The sequence below is a fragment of the Borostomias antarcticus genome, assembly GCF_949987555.1.
Source record: "Borostomias antarcticus genome assembly, chromosome: 4".
Lineage (NCBI taxonomy): Eukaryota > Metazoa > Chordata > Actinopteri > Stomiiformes > Stomiidae > Borostomias > Borostomias antarcticus.
Genome location: NC_140237.1, coordinates 30,704,589 through 30,719,044, shown reverse-complemented (window position 1 = coordinate 30,719,044; position 14,456 = coordinate 30,704,589). Strand labels below are relative to the sequence as shown.

General features: G+C 49.5%; 1 protein-coding gene across 1 annotated transcript in view; it reads right to left on the bottom strand.

Moving 5' to 3' along the window:
- Positions 1–1,369: 1,369 nt before the first annotated feature.
- Positions 1,370–14,456, bottom strand: part of LOC311307960 (semaphorin-4B-like) — a gene marked incomplete at its 3' end in the record, with an annotated part of 32,694 nt that continues 19,607 nt past the window's right edge. The window contains exons 3-15 of the mRNA XM_084436859.1: positions 11,120–11,280; positions 10,540–10,602; positions 9,980–10,078; positions 9,072–9,183; positions 8,846–8,962; positions 8,132–8,289; positions 4,842–5,023; positions 3,910–4,060; positions 3,599–3,809; positions 3,296–3,411; positions 2,699–2,856; positions 2,448–2,539; positions 1,370–2,139 (exon numbers count right to left, since the gene is read on the bottom strand). Of these exons, the coding sequence (XP_084292985.1) occupies positions 1,370–2,139; positions 2,448–2,539; positions 2,699–2,856; positions 3,296–3,411; positions 3,599–3,809; positions 3,910–4,060; positions 4,842–5,023; positions 8,132–8,289; positions 8,846–8,962; positions 9,072–9,183; positions 9,980–10,078; positions 10,540–10,602; positions 11,120–11,280 (2,390 nt within the window). The remainder of the gene's footprint in view (positions 2,140–2,447; positions 2,540–2,698; positions 2,857–3,295; positions 3,412–3,598; positions 3,810–3,909; positions 4,061–4,841; positions 5,024–8,131; positions 8,290–8,845; positions 8,963–9,071; positions 9,184–9,979; positions 10,079–10,539; positions 10,603–11,119; positions 11,281–14,456) is intronic.

Here is a 14,456-nt window from a genome sequence, read left to right as displayed (position 1 = left end):
TTGATGCCTGGTATGAACACTACTCTCTCCCATACTGCCACAGTTCTGAGCTGGAGAGAGACAGCAGCTTTCTCTGTGTTTCTGGTACAGTAACATGTGCTCTTTCTAACAGTGCTCGACGCTGTCAGGAGGCAGGCCAGGCAGTAGTTGTGAGAGAATGGCACTGGTCATCATGGCAAGTAGACAATCAAAGACATTTTTTGGCACAGTGTGCAATGATTTTGGTGCTGCCTTGAACATAAGGAAGATGGGGAGCTTTCGTGCATCGGTACACGTGTGGGTTCCTTGGAAATGTCTTTTCATGATGACGTTAGGGGTCTAGAACCCTCCATATCCTGTCTCTTTACATGCTCTCAATTCAGTCTCTTTCATGTCTGTGAGAGTGTCTCAGTCCGTCCATGATCACAACACCTTTCCGCCTCAGATCAACAATGGGGGTTTGTGGGTAATTCACTTGACTGACAGTGTGGACACGCAGTCAAAGGCCCTGGTTTTCATTCTGACCACACAATAGGCTCCCCGATGACTGAATGCTCATCTCTGTGTAGCTCTGTGCTTTTAAGAGGTAAGGTTCAGCTCAGGTCTGTATTGCTGCCAACATGTCCTTTATTGAGCAGTGGTGCTCATTCCTCATGTCCTTTTTTTTTTAGTCCCAAAAGGGTAGATGGGAACCATAACCACAACCTTGTCTTGTCAAGTTCAAAATCTGATGAACAGGAGTTTGTTGCTTTCTGGTCCCTCTCTTATTTTCTTCACAGACACCATCTCATTTATATCATAAAGGGGAACTGACGGTGTTCCTCTTACAGGTGTGGAACGGGTATGTGTGTGTGTGCGTGTTACATACATTATCTTCCCCCATCCCCCACCTCCTCCGAGATTGATGATACCGGCTTCTTCGACAAAGCTTCTGCCGAATGAATAGATGCTGACGCCGAACTGCAGCGCGCACACACACACACACACACACACACACACACACACACACACACACACACACATCGTTAGTGGCTACGGGAATGACTCAGCACGCGGAGAGCGTCTTACAGCCGTCCTCTGCAGCCGTTGTGGTTCGGTGATCTTGATGAGAGCTGCCAGAGCGCAGATCCTCTGCTCCCTTTATGCGTCGGGACTCACATCCACATGCAAATAGGGCAGCCGACAGCTGGCTCTGGAATGGCGATGCTTAAAAAAAAAAGAGAGACTCCAACATATAGCACGGAACAAAGATGACATAAAACTAAAGAGATGACCCGCTCCGCTGCGATGAGAGAGCGCCTCTTCTTGCTCGGTGGCTTAGCCTATAGTAGCCTGGATCCCCATTGAGATACAGTGTAGCCTATTTAGCCAGCCACTGTCGCTCTCTCTCTCATACTATCGAGTCTTTGATCTCGGAGCCCAGTCGTACCCGAGGCCTTGGGCAGGTTGGGGAGATCTCAACGTGGCTCTCTTTCAGGTTGAGCGGTCGTCTCTCCGACTCCGAGAAGCTCTTGCTGTTGTCCGGCGAGGACTCGTGGGTGGGCGTGCTGCAGATGTAGTTGTCGTTGAGCGTCTGGTAGCCCTTGTGGTCGGAGGTGGACACGGGGATGGTGTTGCCGTTGAGCGGTAAGCTCTCGGCGGGCTTCCCGGCGATCCTGGCCTTCTTCTGCTGCATGTTGGGACACTCCCCCTGCTTCAGCATGGACTTCATCCGGTCGCGGTTCCGGTAGACGACGAACAGGGAGAAGACCACCAGCGAGAAGGCCAGCAAGGCGCACACCACGATCAGCTCGTTCCAGTAGGTCTTGGTGTTGATCTGCGTCGAGCGGGATTCGCCCGGCAGGATGATGGACTCCTCGCGAGCGACGTGCGGCGTCCGCGAGTGGCCAATCAGAGTGGTGCTCTCCTGCCTGGGCTCCGCCTTCACGCAGTAGTTGGCCAACAGCTGCCTGAAGCCCTCCTCCACCGACCAGCACTCGTAGGTCTCGTCCCTGTCGGCCTGCGCCACCACCACCAGGCTGCCCTCGCCGGTGGCGTACAGGAAGTGGCTGGCGCTCTCGCTGTAACTCCAGCTCCGCTCCGCCAGGTTGGAGCGGAGCTTGCAAGGCAGGACCCGGAAGGTGTTGGCTGGGATGATAATAGCCTGGCATTGAGAGCCACCTATTAAAAAAATAAACAACGTTGCTATACAGATAATTAAGCATTCCATAATCCGAGGGCTGCTTTTTTATTGTGGTGGTAAATACAATCGTGAATTTGTTGGTCATTTCCTCGCTGCGGTCAGGCGATTCTAAATGTTTTATTCAAATTCACACACTGCATGACTAACACATAGAAACTAGTCTTGTGTGTGTCAGAAAGCCCCTTGTTGACCACATGGTGAGTGCATGCTGTGCAGGGAGAAGATGACAGGCCTGCTGAGTGACAGGCCTGTCATTAGGCGCTGTCACGGGCGCGGGGACACTCACGGGAGTGGGAGGGCCTGGCGGAGCGCGGGCCGACCGCCGTCTTATTACATATGGCCGACGTATCGGCCTCCTCCACGTCCTGCTGCCAGTGGCTGGAACAAGAACAACAACAACAGTTAGCGACTCTAATGACAGGACCCTTCCTTACACGCCTGACTGCCTGGAGGCCTTTCATTTTAAAAGTGCATAGTTCCACTACAATGTTGTTTATATACTGTGTGTTTGTGCATGTTTGTATGAACAAAACTGACCTATCAGGTGGAGCCATTCGGACGTCCTGACAGAGCCTCCCAGTCCAGGCGCAGTAGGGGTCTCTGGAGAGAACACACTCCCCACAGCTCTGGTAGTTCGAGCAGTTGGCTACAGGCACCTCCACCAGCCCAGAGTAAGACGACACAAACAGCAGGCCCTACAGGGGAACAGGAACCAGGAAGGTCAACTCTGTCGAACGATACAGGACCGTACGATACATACGACTTAATAATGATTTATTATTTCATGCATCATATCTATGATGTCATATTTACATGTAATCTCTGACTTTATACGACAGATTATTTTTGCAATTCTATATCTGCAGATTCTGACGTAATCCTTGATAAAAATGTTTAATTTGGACTGAGAACAGCCTCATGTAATAGATACAGAGTAATGTAATGAATTTAAACCCCTGCAGGTCCAATCCTTCAGAGAATCACAACCTCTGCTGTTCCAGAGGATAGGACCTACTCTACTGCTTAAACATACAAAGCAGCAGTGGAAGCCTAAAGCCTGAGGCCATTTTGACTCATCAAGCATTTCTTAAGATGCAGAGCATGAATATTTTAGTCGGAAAAATCCCAGCGTACCCTTTGGGAGTCCAGTTCGATGTGTTGGACCGGCTGCGGCTCGGCGAACAGGGTGATCTCCTCGATGATGTGCATCTTGTCGTTGGTATTGATGGCCTTATGCAGCTTCCCATCATCTAGTGACCACAGAGCACAGCAGGGGGGGGGGCATTAGAGGTGTCACGCCCCAAATCACTGCGTGGATCGTCAGTCACGATTTGTGGAATTAAAAACACAGGAGGAAGGCTGATGTGATGCGCGTTGACCAGCTCTGACGTACGAGGCGGTACAGCTCGGGCTGTTCGTCAGATAAAGCCGCCCTACCTGTGCCTATGAAGAGCACATCGTACGCCCTCTCCATGCCCTGGATCTTGTGCACGGCGATCTGCGTGTAGCGCACGCTTCGCTTCAGCAGCAGGGGAGCGCTACGGATCGCACTGTCCACCAGGAAGTGGTCCTTCACAAAGTTCAGCACCTTATCGGGCATGTGCAAGGACGACCGGATGCCCATGTCCCTGGCGCTGTTGGTCACACACTGCAGGGAGAGAGGCGAGAGAGGAAATTGTGTGTCAGACACATGCAAGTCGTACGTCACGTCAACCCGCAAAGGGCGAACAGCAGGGGGCAGTGCTCACCGCTCCGGGCCGCGGCTCGGGGACAGGGTGGTTGTAGGTGTACCACTGTTGCGTCTCCCTGTTGACCTCACGGTAACGTCCACTGAAGGCCCTCTCCACCTGGGCCATGGTGAAGGCGCACACCGCCGAGCTGCCCGACGCGCCTTTATACCTGGAAACAACATCCTGGTTACTCCACCGGGCCGAACGTGTCAATACACTACATCTGCATACTTTATTGTACTGGATAGGGGCACTGCACTGAGATCAGATGGGAGTCCCGTGCCAAGGCTTATTTCATCATACCTGCAGCCTCCCAAGCACACTATTCCCCACGGACTCGTTCTTATCCCGCATAGCCAAATGACCCAGGAAAGTATATCGGGTGGTGACATAATTTCCATAGGCAAATTGGAACAGCATTATGACAGTTCCGCGGGGACGCTTGAGTAATTTCCATATATAAACCCACCCCCATTTGCTTACTGCCTCAGCTACCCTTGAGCGGCGCCGTTGAGTGCAGCGTTCGACCTCGTAATGGACGCTCTGACCTCTGAGGTCGAGGGGGGGGGCGGTGGCTCGGCAGAGCAATGGGTGCGCACAGTCCGGTGTGAACTGACATCTAACTGTGGTCTACGGAGAGCGGTTTGTGTGTGTGTGTGTGTTTTTGTGTGTCAAGGGAAAAACCCAAACGTTTACATTCAAACGAGTGTGAGGCTGACGCCGTATATAGGCTGGCAGTAACAAACAGCGCTGATCCAGGAACCAGTCCAGGGCTTTATCTGGGTCTGGCCGGTTATACCCGACTGTAAATCTCAGGCACACATTGCACACATTTTCGACGTCAGCCACGACCACGGGAAATAAGCGCTGACCATAAATTGAGATTCATAGGACTGTGTTTTTTCTGATTAGTGTTCAATAAAGCATGTCCTCTGCCCTGGTCGGCTTACCACTGAGAGGTGAAGACCCCGTAGAACACTGTGTTCTCCCAGCCCTCTCCGTTGGGCTTCAGAACAAACATGTCCTGGATTATGTTGAAGGGGAAGCCGTCATCAGGAAGGGAACACAGGAGCTGAGCCTTTAGGAAGGTGGTCCACTTCTTCTGCAGGACCCTCTCACCTCCCTTATCACCCTATGTACAGAACAAAGACAGGGAAGTCTGTTAACCCTATTTAGAGTGGATGGCAGCGTGGCACCGAAAAGCTGCAGTCCCTTCACTGTCCTGTAGAGGGCGGTGGCGTTGAGTTGAGGGATGCAGAGTTCGAATGAGGGTTGTGAACTATTGAGGAGAATACAATACGCCCCAAGAGACAAACAGCGGACAATCTCATGTTCTTCTGGTGAAAGTTCATCTGAGGAATTAAAATTAATTTCTCAAGCCTGGTATGTGTGGGGTATTTGTACAGAATCCAGGCAGATATTAGCAGGCCTGAACCCTTTGAAACAGACACAGCGGGGTCAGAAAAACAAGCTGTCTACATAAAACACAACTAAACATGACAGAATGAGAAGCACAGATGCTTGGTTCAGTGTACAGAATGTCCCTCAGGGGACAGCGAGAGGTCAAATAAACAACTAGCCAATAAAAACAGCCCTGGACCGAAGCCCAGTAGTTCGTTTTTGAGTGAGAGACTGTTCGGCCTCTCTGTCTCCTCCCAAAATGTCGAAAATGTTACAACACACTCTGTTATCAGGGTTTAGTTAACACCAAAAAGGAGTGCCAGTGTGCTTAACAACACCTCTGGACAAGACACTCCCCCAAAGAAACTACACGAAAAACGCGCATAACAAGTAGGAGGAGGACGAAAACAATGAGTCTCCCAACGCCAAGATAGTTAGCCTCGCAGTTAGTAGACAGTTAGTCTCAAGGACACGCCGCGGCTTCTAACTAGCCAATTACGCGGGACTGGGCTCTGATAGCAGCCAAAAACTTGAATAAACTATGGCGTGTCGTAAAAACAATTTTATCCCCCTTCTCCCTCCGCGGTGCTCCGTTAAACAGAAGCGATCAGCCCCTTGAATGGCGGGGTGAAGCCACACGGGACTAATGCTGGGATTCGGAGGCAATTACCCGGCTGCAGTAGCCAGGCCAGATAATGAGCAGAGTGCATTCCTGTTCTCTCTGCCGTTGTCTGGCATTGTTGTACTCCAGTACAGCGTCCCTGAGTACCCCCCCCCCCACACTAGACCTTAAAACCCCTTCCGCCATGTGTCTCTCCGTAATTTACGCCGACGGTGACGCTTTTACTAAAATGTCTCATTTCCGATTCTAATGCAGGTGAGACCGAGAGAGCGAGCTGGCCTGAGGTAAAGGGAAGGAAAGAGAACGGAGAGAACGGTTTTCTGTGCGCGTTGTAAAGGAGCCGGCTTCCTCACCGTGCACACCTGAATAAACAGCAGAGAAGGGAGTGGAAGGGAGGAGGGTAGGAGGAGAGCGGGGAGAGAGGGAGGAAAACAGCTCTGTGGCAGAGGTGCAGACACAGAAATGTGAAGCGTGCGCATGTTTCTCCCCCGCTGCCCACAGACCTGTGGCGGAGCCCTGCTTACTAGGAGAGGCCCCCCATACCTCGGCGGGCCCTAACCCTGCTCTCCCTGAGTTCAGAGCCACTCCCCCACAAAGGGAGCTACGGCCCGTTTAGTCAGCTGCTCCCGTGGACGACTGCATGTATCCTGACTCACACTAGCTATGAGTGCGGTGAGTGTCTGTAACAAGACTGCTGCCGAACACGATAACATGCCCCATAGATGTCTGAGGGCAGAACAAAATAGTCTTTATAACTTTAGTGTTTGTAGGTCTATTTACAAGCTGAATATGGTACTGACCAAACTATTGATGGCATATACATGTACTGTAGCTGTGATTGTCCTTCAAATAAAAATAGAAATCACTTTGGAGTAAGTGTTCGTTAAGTTGATGCAATTTAGATATCAGACAACACCAAAATCACAAAGATGAAAAAAATTAATCACGGACCTGAGGGGGTTAAACATAACTTGCTTAGCGTGGCAGCAGCTACTTTCTTTAAAGTGTGATTTACTTTACAGTGGATGCTGAGTGTTTTAACTTAATGTGTGAATATGGCTATTTATAATCTATAATACTTGTGAACACAGAGCCTGTGTCTCTTTCCATTCAAAAATGTAAGAATGAGCAAATGTGAAATATGCTGCGTCTGCACATGGCTTCCTGCGGGCTTTTTTTTTAAGCATTTAGAGTATAAAAGACCCGGAGCACAGCGCTCCCAATCCATAACACGGCATGAACAATGACACCCCGAGAAAGACCGCCAGGGAAAGAATGGGATCTATAGCAGCTCCAACTGTGCTCTTTATTGTACAGTCGATCTGTTTCACTGCAGTTTGGGGCACATTTCTGCCAATGATTTCCATATATAAAACCCAAATGGCCTCCAATTGGCTGAGAGGTGTCACAGCCCGGAATGCAAAGGCGGGGACCCGGAGGGATGTCATTAAGCTGTCACTTAAGATTACACGCTGCGATTACACACATAACCGCCCCCGTGAACAGAAGCCTCCCGTCGATACCGGATGCCCGGCCTTCAGAGCGAATCGGAGGCGGCGTGGACGGCGGGCAGCCCTGGAGATGACAGGTGGAACAGGATACCGTCTGACATCGATTATTCCGGGTGATCGACCAAACTAAACTGTTCAGGAAGAGCGCACAAGATGGCCCATTTTTGATTTAATTCATTTACTCAGAATTGAATATTAGAGATATTAGAGCTGCATGGTTTGCCTGCAATGAAGAGGGACTACAGGAGAGGACGAGCATTTCATATCGCGGTGTAGCGCGCTTGAATGCTAACGGCCGCTGCAGTGGGCGAGGGCAGAGAAGGAGAGAGACCTGGAGGGGTGGACTGGCGCTGGCATTGGGAGAGAGATGGAGGTAGAGAAGGAGACATTGCAGAGGAGGAGGGGGGGAGGTGGAGGTGGGTTCATAGGAGAAGAGAACCAAATCTGCGGAAAGAATTCATCTTTGTATCGACTCCCACTTAGATACTCAAACAGAGTGGAGAAAACATATTTCCACAGACAGAATTTCCACATACTACACCTACACTTGCGGGCAAATCCTGGACTATGCATGCGGCCCTCACGCAACCTCGCGTGTGTTCATACAGACACGCCCTGTTCTGTTTGAGATAGGATTGGAGTGGGATTAGGCGGGGGAAGTGGTGGTACGGTGTGCGTCGTGTTTCCACACCCACAGATGTCTCACCTTACACACGCGAGCGATCCGTGACACAATAGTGTTGTCGAAAAAATCAAACTCCTTCCCCGCCTCGCTGAAGAAGAAGTACACTTTATCGTCGTCGCCCACGGGGTTGCCGACCGGCTCGCTCTCCTGGAGGTACGCCGACCCGACAAAGGCAGGATCTGTCAACAGACAAAAATACGATTTCAGTCAAAAGAAGAACAAGTTCAAGACAAATATCTTGTCAAGCTCGTCAGTCAAGTCACCTTTTTTACCGTGTGAGAATAAATATCTGCTGAGTCTCTAGGTTTGCTCAGAACAAGCAGAGGATCTTAGGTTTGGAAACGATTAGCATCTAACTCAAACAGGACTGAGAAGGCTTGATTCTAGGATTCCTAGGACCAAGGGAAAATAGCCTCCTTGGTATAATTGTGCTCAGATGCTACAGTGGGCATCTATTATCCTGAGATGAAAAGACCGGAGCGCTCCTAATTGAGAGCAAACTGCTGCTTGATGGGGTAGAGAAGCACTGTTCCCATCGGTGTTTTGATGTACATGCCCTGCAGCTGATAGGACCATCTCTCGCAATTTAGCGGGCTTGTCTTTGCGCTCCGTCTGCACAAATTAGAAAATGGGCTCACTAATGATGGCTACTTTTAGAGCCCTATCTCCTCGGCTGGGTAGAGCGGAGATGTGCTGAGAGTTCAGATTGGCCTATTTAAGGACAAACATGTTTACCCTGAAGCCAGTTCAAAGAGTTTTCCGTTTTCAGGGCGGTGCCAGCGCCAAGGCTCTTGTAAATGACCGGTTCGTTTCCTTGGAAGTTGCTGACCGTGCCGGTGTACAACTCGCCATCTGAAACACAACACACACGATGTTCAGCAAAGGCAACTCTGCTGTTTTCAAGCCGACGGGTCGACATTTTGTTATGATGTAACGTTTGTTTATGTCCTGTGTCGCTCACCGACTATGATGGCGGTGGATTTATACTCGGGGTTGAAAGGGCATCTGCTGCGCCCGTCCTCCATCACCACCTCCCCGCTGGCGTCCCTCTCCAGAGAGAACGTAGATGTATTCTACACACACAACAGACAGCAAAGACAATCCCAGGAATTAACAATAATCTCAACAGAATCCATTTAAACCATTCTGATTGAATTGAACCAAATGCGGGCATTGCTACATTTTAGTAGTCATTTTGCGTCTTATACCGTGAGACTAGCTAATTTCCTCCAAGGATAATACAGAGTCAATTGTACTGTCTACTAGCTGCGCTGCTTCGAGTTCAGTGCTGCCTCTGGATCTTGTCAACACGCTGATATGTGGGGGCCAAACAGTTCAGACGAGGCGGCCAGAAGGATGCCTGCCTGGAATCCCAGTTCAGGACCTAAAGTTCTGCCAAGACTCCTCATTCCACACAGTCCCATATTATTCCTTCTACTGTGACGTCAAAGAGGAACACTTAATTCCTGGTATTAGGACTGGGCCCGTACAAGATGATTGTCCCCTATCAAGAAATCAATGTCACCCTGCATAGCAGCTGATGAGCCTGGCTCCCTATGTACTTGTTCTAGTCAAACACACAGGACCACCCCTGGCGCCTCTGCTCTCCAATCACTGGGAAGGAGACAGATCACGCACCCCCCAGTCAGCTTGTTTCTGTCTTCCAGGGGCGTTTGGTCACGGTCTGACAGAGTGAGAGCTCCAATACAGTCATTTCAGACAAACGGCTCGGTCCCCCAAGTACAAAAAATATTTGAACTTTGTGGGGCTCGAAGGAGAGTGAGAGAAAATCATAGCTTTCGCTGACTGGTTGCGGCAAGTCAAGATGATGCATTAATCAGGGAGGGAGAAATCAGGGTGTGTACTTACTAGGTATGCACAGATGGGGCTGAAGGCGTATGTGCCACACGCATAGAGATGAGTGCTGTTGAGCCGCAGTAAAATCTTGATGTAATTGAAGCAATCGGTCTAGACGAGAAACAACAAGGAGTTGAGCCGTTACCCTCGACAGCCCTCCAAACATCTCTTCCACGGTTCATTTTCATGGAACCACCCTTGATCAGTGTACATTAAGGTGCCAAGGATTTTTCCTGTCCAAGTTGACAGACCTGTACAAACTGTAGGTGACTTGAGTTTCACCTGATCAGATCCGCTCGGATATCATAACTAACTTTGATATACTGAATGCATCATACACACTCCTGTAACATACTGTTCAAGGAGACAACAGCTGGCGTGAGAACAGAATAGCAGACAACCAGCAGCTACATAATGTTGTAAACACAGAAGGGCAGTTCCCAAGGGAGCTGTCGCTGAGAAAGCACACTTGGCGGAACTATTTTCACTTGTTGAAACAGTTTTTGATGAAGCGCTCCAGATAGCGACACATTCTTGACAACAAGGTATATATGAGTGTTCCTTTCTCTTACCTGCAGGTTCTTCCCTTTGAAGCTGCACTCCTCTCTCTTCCCAGCGGGGGTGTCCCATGTGAGCTGAACAAACACATAGTAAATGGTAAAAATAAAGCGCTTTTATCCAAAGCGCTTTACAATGACCTCTCATTCACACACCAATGGCAGCAGCTGCCATGCAAGGCGTTAGCCTGCTCATTGGGAGCAATTTGGGGTTCAGTGTCTTTCCCAAGGACACTTCGACATGTGGACAGGGCAGCTGGGATTAGAACCGCCGACCCTAGGATCATTGGACGACCCGCTCTACCTCCTGAGCTATAGCCGCCCGCATCCAACCTAAGTGAGAAATAGGAACTTGGGGAAACCTGCCATTGCTCCCGTTAAAGTCCTACCAACTTCGACTTTAATCTGGGACGCTGAGTCTGGTAGGAAAGGTCACTGGCTGAGCGTCACCTTGATAAAGCTTGAAGTGTTAGTGTGTGATGGTGAGTAACTTTACTGTCACCGTCAACAGAAAGGGATGTGCACCGGCGTTCACATGCACCCCAACCGTAACCCCACCCAACACACACACACACACACACACACACACACTTACACTCTTCTGCAGCTTGGTCTTGCTGATGTCGGAGAGGCTGAGGGCGAACAGCGCCTCCCTGGCCCCTACGTACAGCGTGTCGTCTTCCTGGCTGAGCAGCAGAGAGGTGTAATTCAACACGCCGTCTGCGGAGAATCTCTTGGCTGACCTCTCCTTTGTGTCTGCACGCACAGGGGAAAGACAAGAGAACGCACGGTTCTTTTTAACACGGGGAGGACAGAACAGAACAGGACAGAACAAACCCAGAGTCTATGTACGCGTGCACACACACGCATGCGTGCACACACACACGCGGATGGTTGCCAATGTGTTGTACACACACACATTGACGCCAAACTAATCACGGCAAAAGAACTCAGGTCATGTGCGGATGTTGAGAAACGACAACACATCCTCCCTTCCTACAGGGGGCGATGATCGAGCTGAAGCCGAGTTGGTTGTGAGCACAGCGTCAGCCACTAGCTAGCTCCAGGAGGACCTCCGATTCATAAGCAAACGAGGCATGTCAATTACTTCCTGTCCTGGCGCTCTCTCTCTCTCTCTGCTTGTATTGGCAGCGGGGTCAAAGCCTCTTCTGCTGAGAGCGAAGGCTCTAAATCTCCCTCGCCCCGAATGGCTGACACCCTCTTAAAATTGTTCTCTTCGCACAAAGCCATAAGTCAAACAAGTCGCTCTTTCCCACATCACTGCCTAGAGGCTCCTCAGAATTTCTATGATGAAACACTGGATCTGCAATACATCACGTATTGTCTGTCTGGTTCTCTCTACCTGTTACTGCAGGTCATGAAGCTTCACAAGCAGAAGAAATTATGTTCTACAGTAGCAGCTTAAGTCACCATGATGGAGGTTTAGACTACTTGATGAACTCGCTTTCCCAATTCAAGGGCAAATCAGTAAACATAGTGATTCGGATTTCATTCGGAAGGAGGATTTCACTGTGAGACAACAGAGAGACACAGTGCCCCAAAACGTGAGGCAGACCCTAGCTTCCTTCACAGATGTAGGGCCTCTAGGAAAACATTTGCAGTGTTGAGGGGCCGAGCCCTGGTCGAGGAGATGTTATCACTCAGTATCTATCAACAGAACTACAAGAGTATGCTCTCAACCCTGTAACTGAGAAGCCTGCATGCTGAGGAGAGAGACAAAGCTGAATATAACTCAACGTCTAGTATTAACATTCATCATGGGCTCAGCATTCTTCACATCTCTGGAAATATTTATCTAGCGTCTACGACTCCAAACATATTAAAAACTCTGAACGTGCTACACAGGCTAAATAGCTTGGGTCATGGACTCTGTTTGCTTGTCAAAATAGATTCTTGGCTTGTATCTGAGGTCGTAAACACCAATATCTGCTGCAATAAAACCGCGTACAGGCTTTCACCCACGTACGACCACCAAATTCAATTAAAATGTGAAACCTCTCAGAAAAAAAAAAGCCACCAGCGTTAAGTTTATCTACTGCACTCCAGGTGGTGCATTAGCCAGTTGCACAAATGGACCTAATAAACTGTAATAAATGTTTACAACTGAGGGCTTAAACTGTTCAATATGCTCGCAAACAAATGGTTCAGCAAAGCCATGAGGCACTTTGGCAGATAGTCGTCCTCACTGATCCAGTTCAACCCAGCTGCGCAAGAGCTCAGATCACCTGAAACTCACTCTGTTGAAACCATTGGGACATCTGGAGTCAATGGAAAAAGAGGCAGGCCATGGAAATCTGACAGGGTGAGGGAAGGGAGAGGATATGGAATTAAAAATCCTCCCATTATCATTTTGGGCGATCGGGAAAGTAAAAAGAGCTTCCCGCGGCAGGGAAGAGCGCTCTCCACGGGTCGACTTCAAGGTAAATCAATTCAGCTAAAAATCCCCTCAGCCTGTGAGCTTGTAAGCGATCCAGCTTAATTCAAGTTATAAAACGAGCCACATTCAGTCTCGGTGGAGCCTGTCGTCAGCAGACAAAAGGGTGCCCCCGTCTCCTCACGACAGGGGAGCATATCACAGTCTGGCTGCCATTGCTCCCATGAGTTACACCGATTCATTCTGACCATGAGCGGTCCCCAGCAGCAGCTTAAAACCCTCCAACATGAATCACAGTCGTCCCCCAGACAGACGATGGAATATGATGAGGAGGAGAGGAAAGTCATGAAACTTTTTACTCAGGGAGCGAGGGGGCATTTTGAGGGGTGGTGAGGACAGAGCGTCTGCAGCCTGAGTATATGGGTTGTATAGTATAAGACTATGGGAAATGGACTGCACTTATATAGCGCTTTTATCCAAAGCGCTTTACAATGAAGGCCTCTCATTCACCCATTCACACACCAATGGTGGAAGCTGCCATGCAAGGCGCTAGTCTGCTCATTGGGAGCAATTTGGGGTTCAGTGTCTTGCCCAAGGACACTTCGACATATGGACAGGAGGAGGCGGGATTCGAACCGCCGACCCTACGATCATTGGACGACCCGCTTAGCCTCCTGAGCTACAGCCACCCCATGATCCACTATCAGACAGGAACAGTTTGAGAGGAGAAAGGCAACACCTTTGTCAGCAGATGCCCACATCTCCACACTTCAAAGAATCTATGTGTTTTGAGAATTGCAAGTCAGGTGTATAATCCCAACTCGCTTGAGCGCTATGGTTTCTCAAGCGAGGGAAACTACAGAACGCTTTAATATCCTTTGACACGCTGTGGTTTATTTGAGTTTTTCTGTGCTTCGACTTGCCTTCGGCTGAACGGCAGGCTTATATCGCGAGCTCCTGCAATTATAGGCCAGGGGAGCCATTTCACACTCCGGCTCCGCGACCGTTCATCACAGGCTGTTTAATCAGCTGGCCGTCCCAAAACTGCACCCTGACCTGCTGGACCTCATCATCACACCTCCAGTCTGTGTGTCCTCGCCAGCCAACTCTCACTGTGGTGATGCTGAAATGCAACACTGCGCTAATTAGCAACAGGATCAACACACTGGTGTTTTGAGAAGCAATTTACAACAGTTTATGTGTGAGCATTCACTCACTGCATACTGTACAAAAAGGCTGCACTACAAGCCTGCTGAGCAGAACTGTTTCATTGATATCATTTATGTACTAAGTTATTCCATTAATGATACCCACTAAGTGGTCAATTAGGTGAAATTAAGGAATCGCCCAGGCTTTCATTCTATTCTAATGGTTTCTGTGCGTGTGTGTGTGTGTGTGTGTCTGTGCATGTACATGTGTGTGTGTGTGTGTGTGTCTGTGTGTCTGTGTGTCTGTGTTTGGATAGCCTACTTATTTGCTCACTCAACAGTAATGTAACCAAGGCATTACTACAGCGTGCCAACTTGAAGAAAGCATC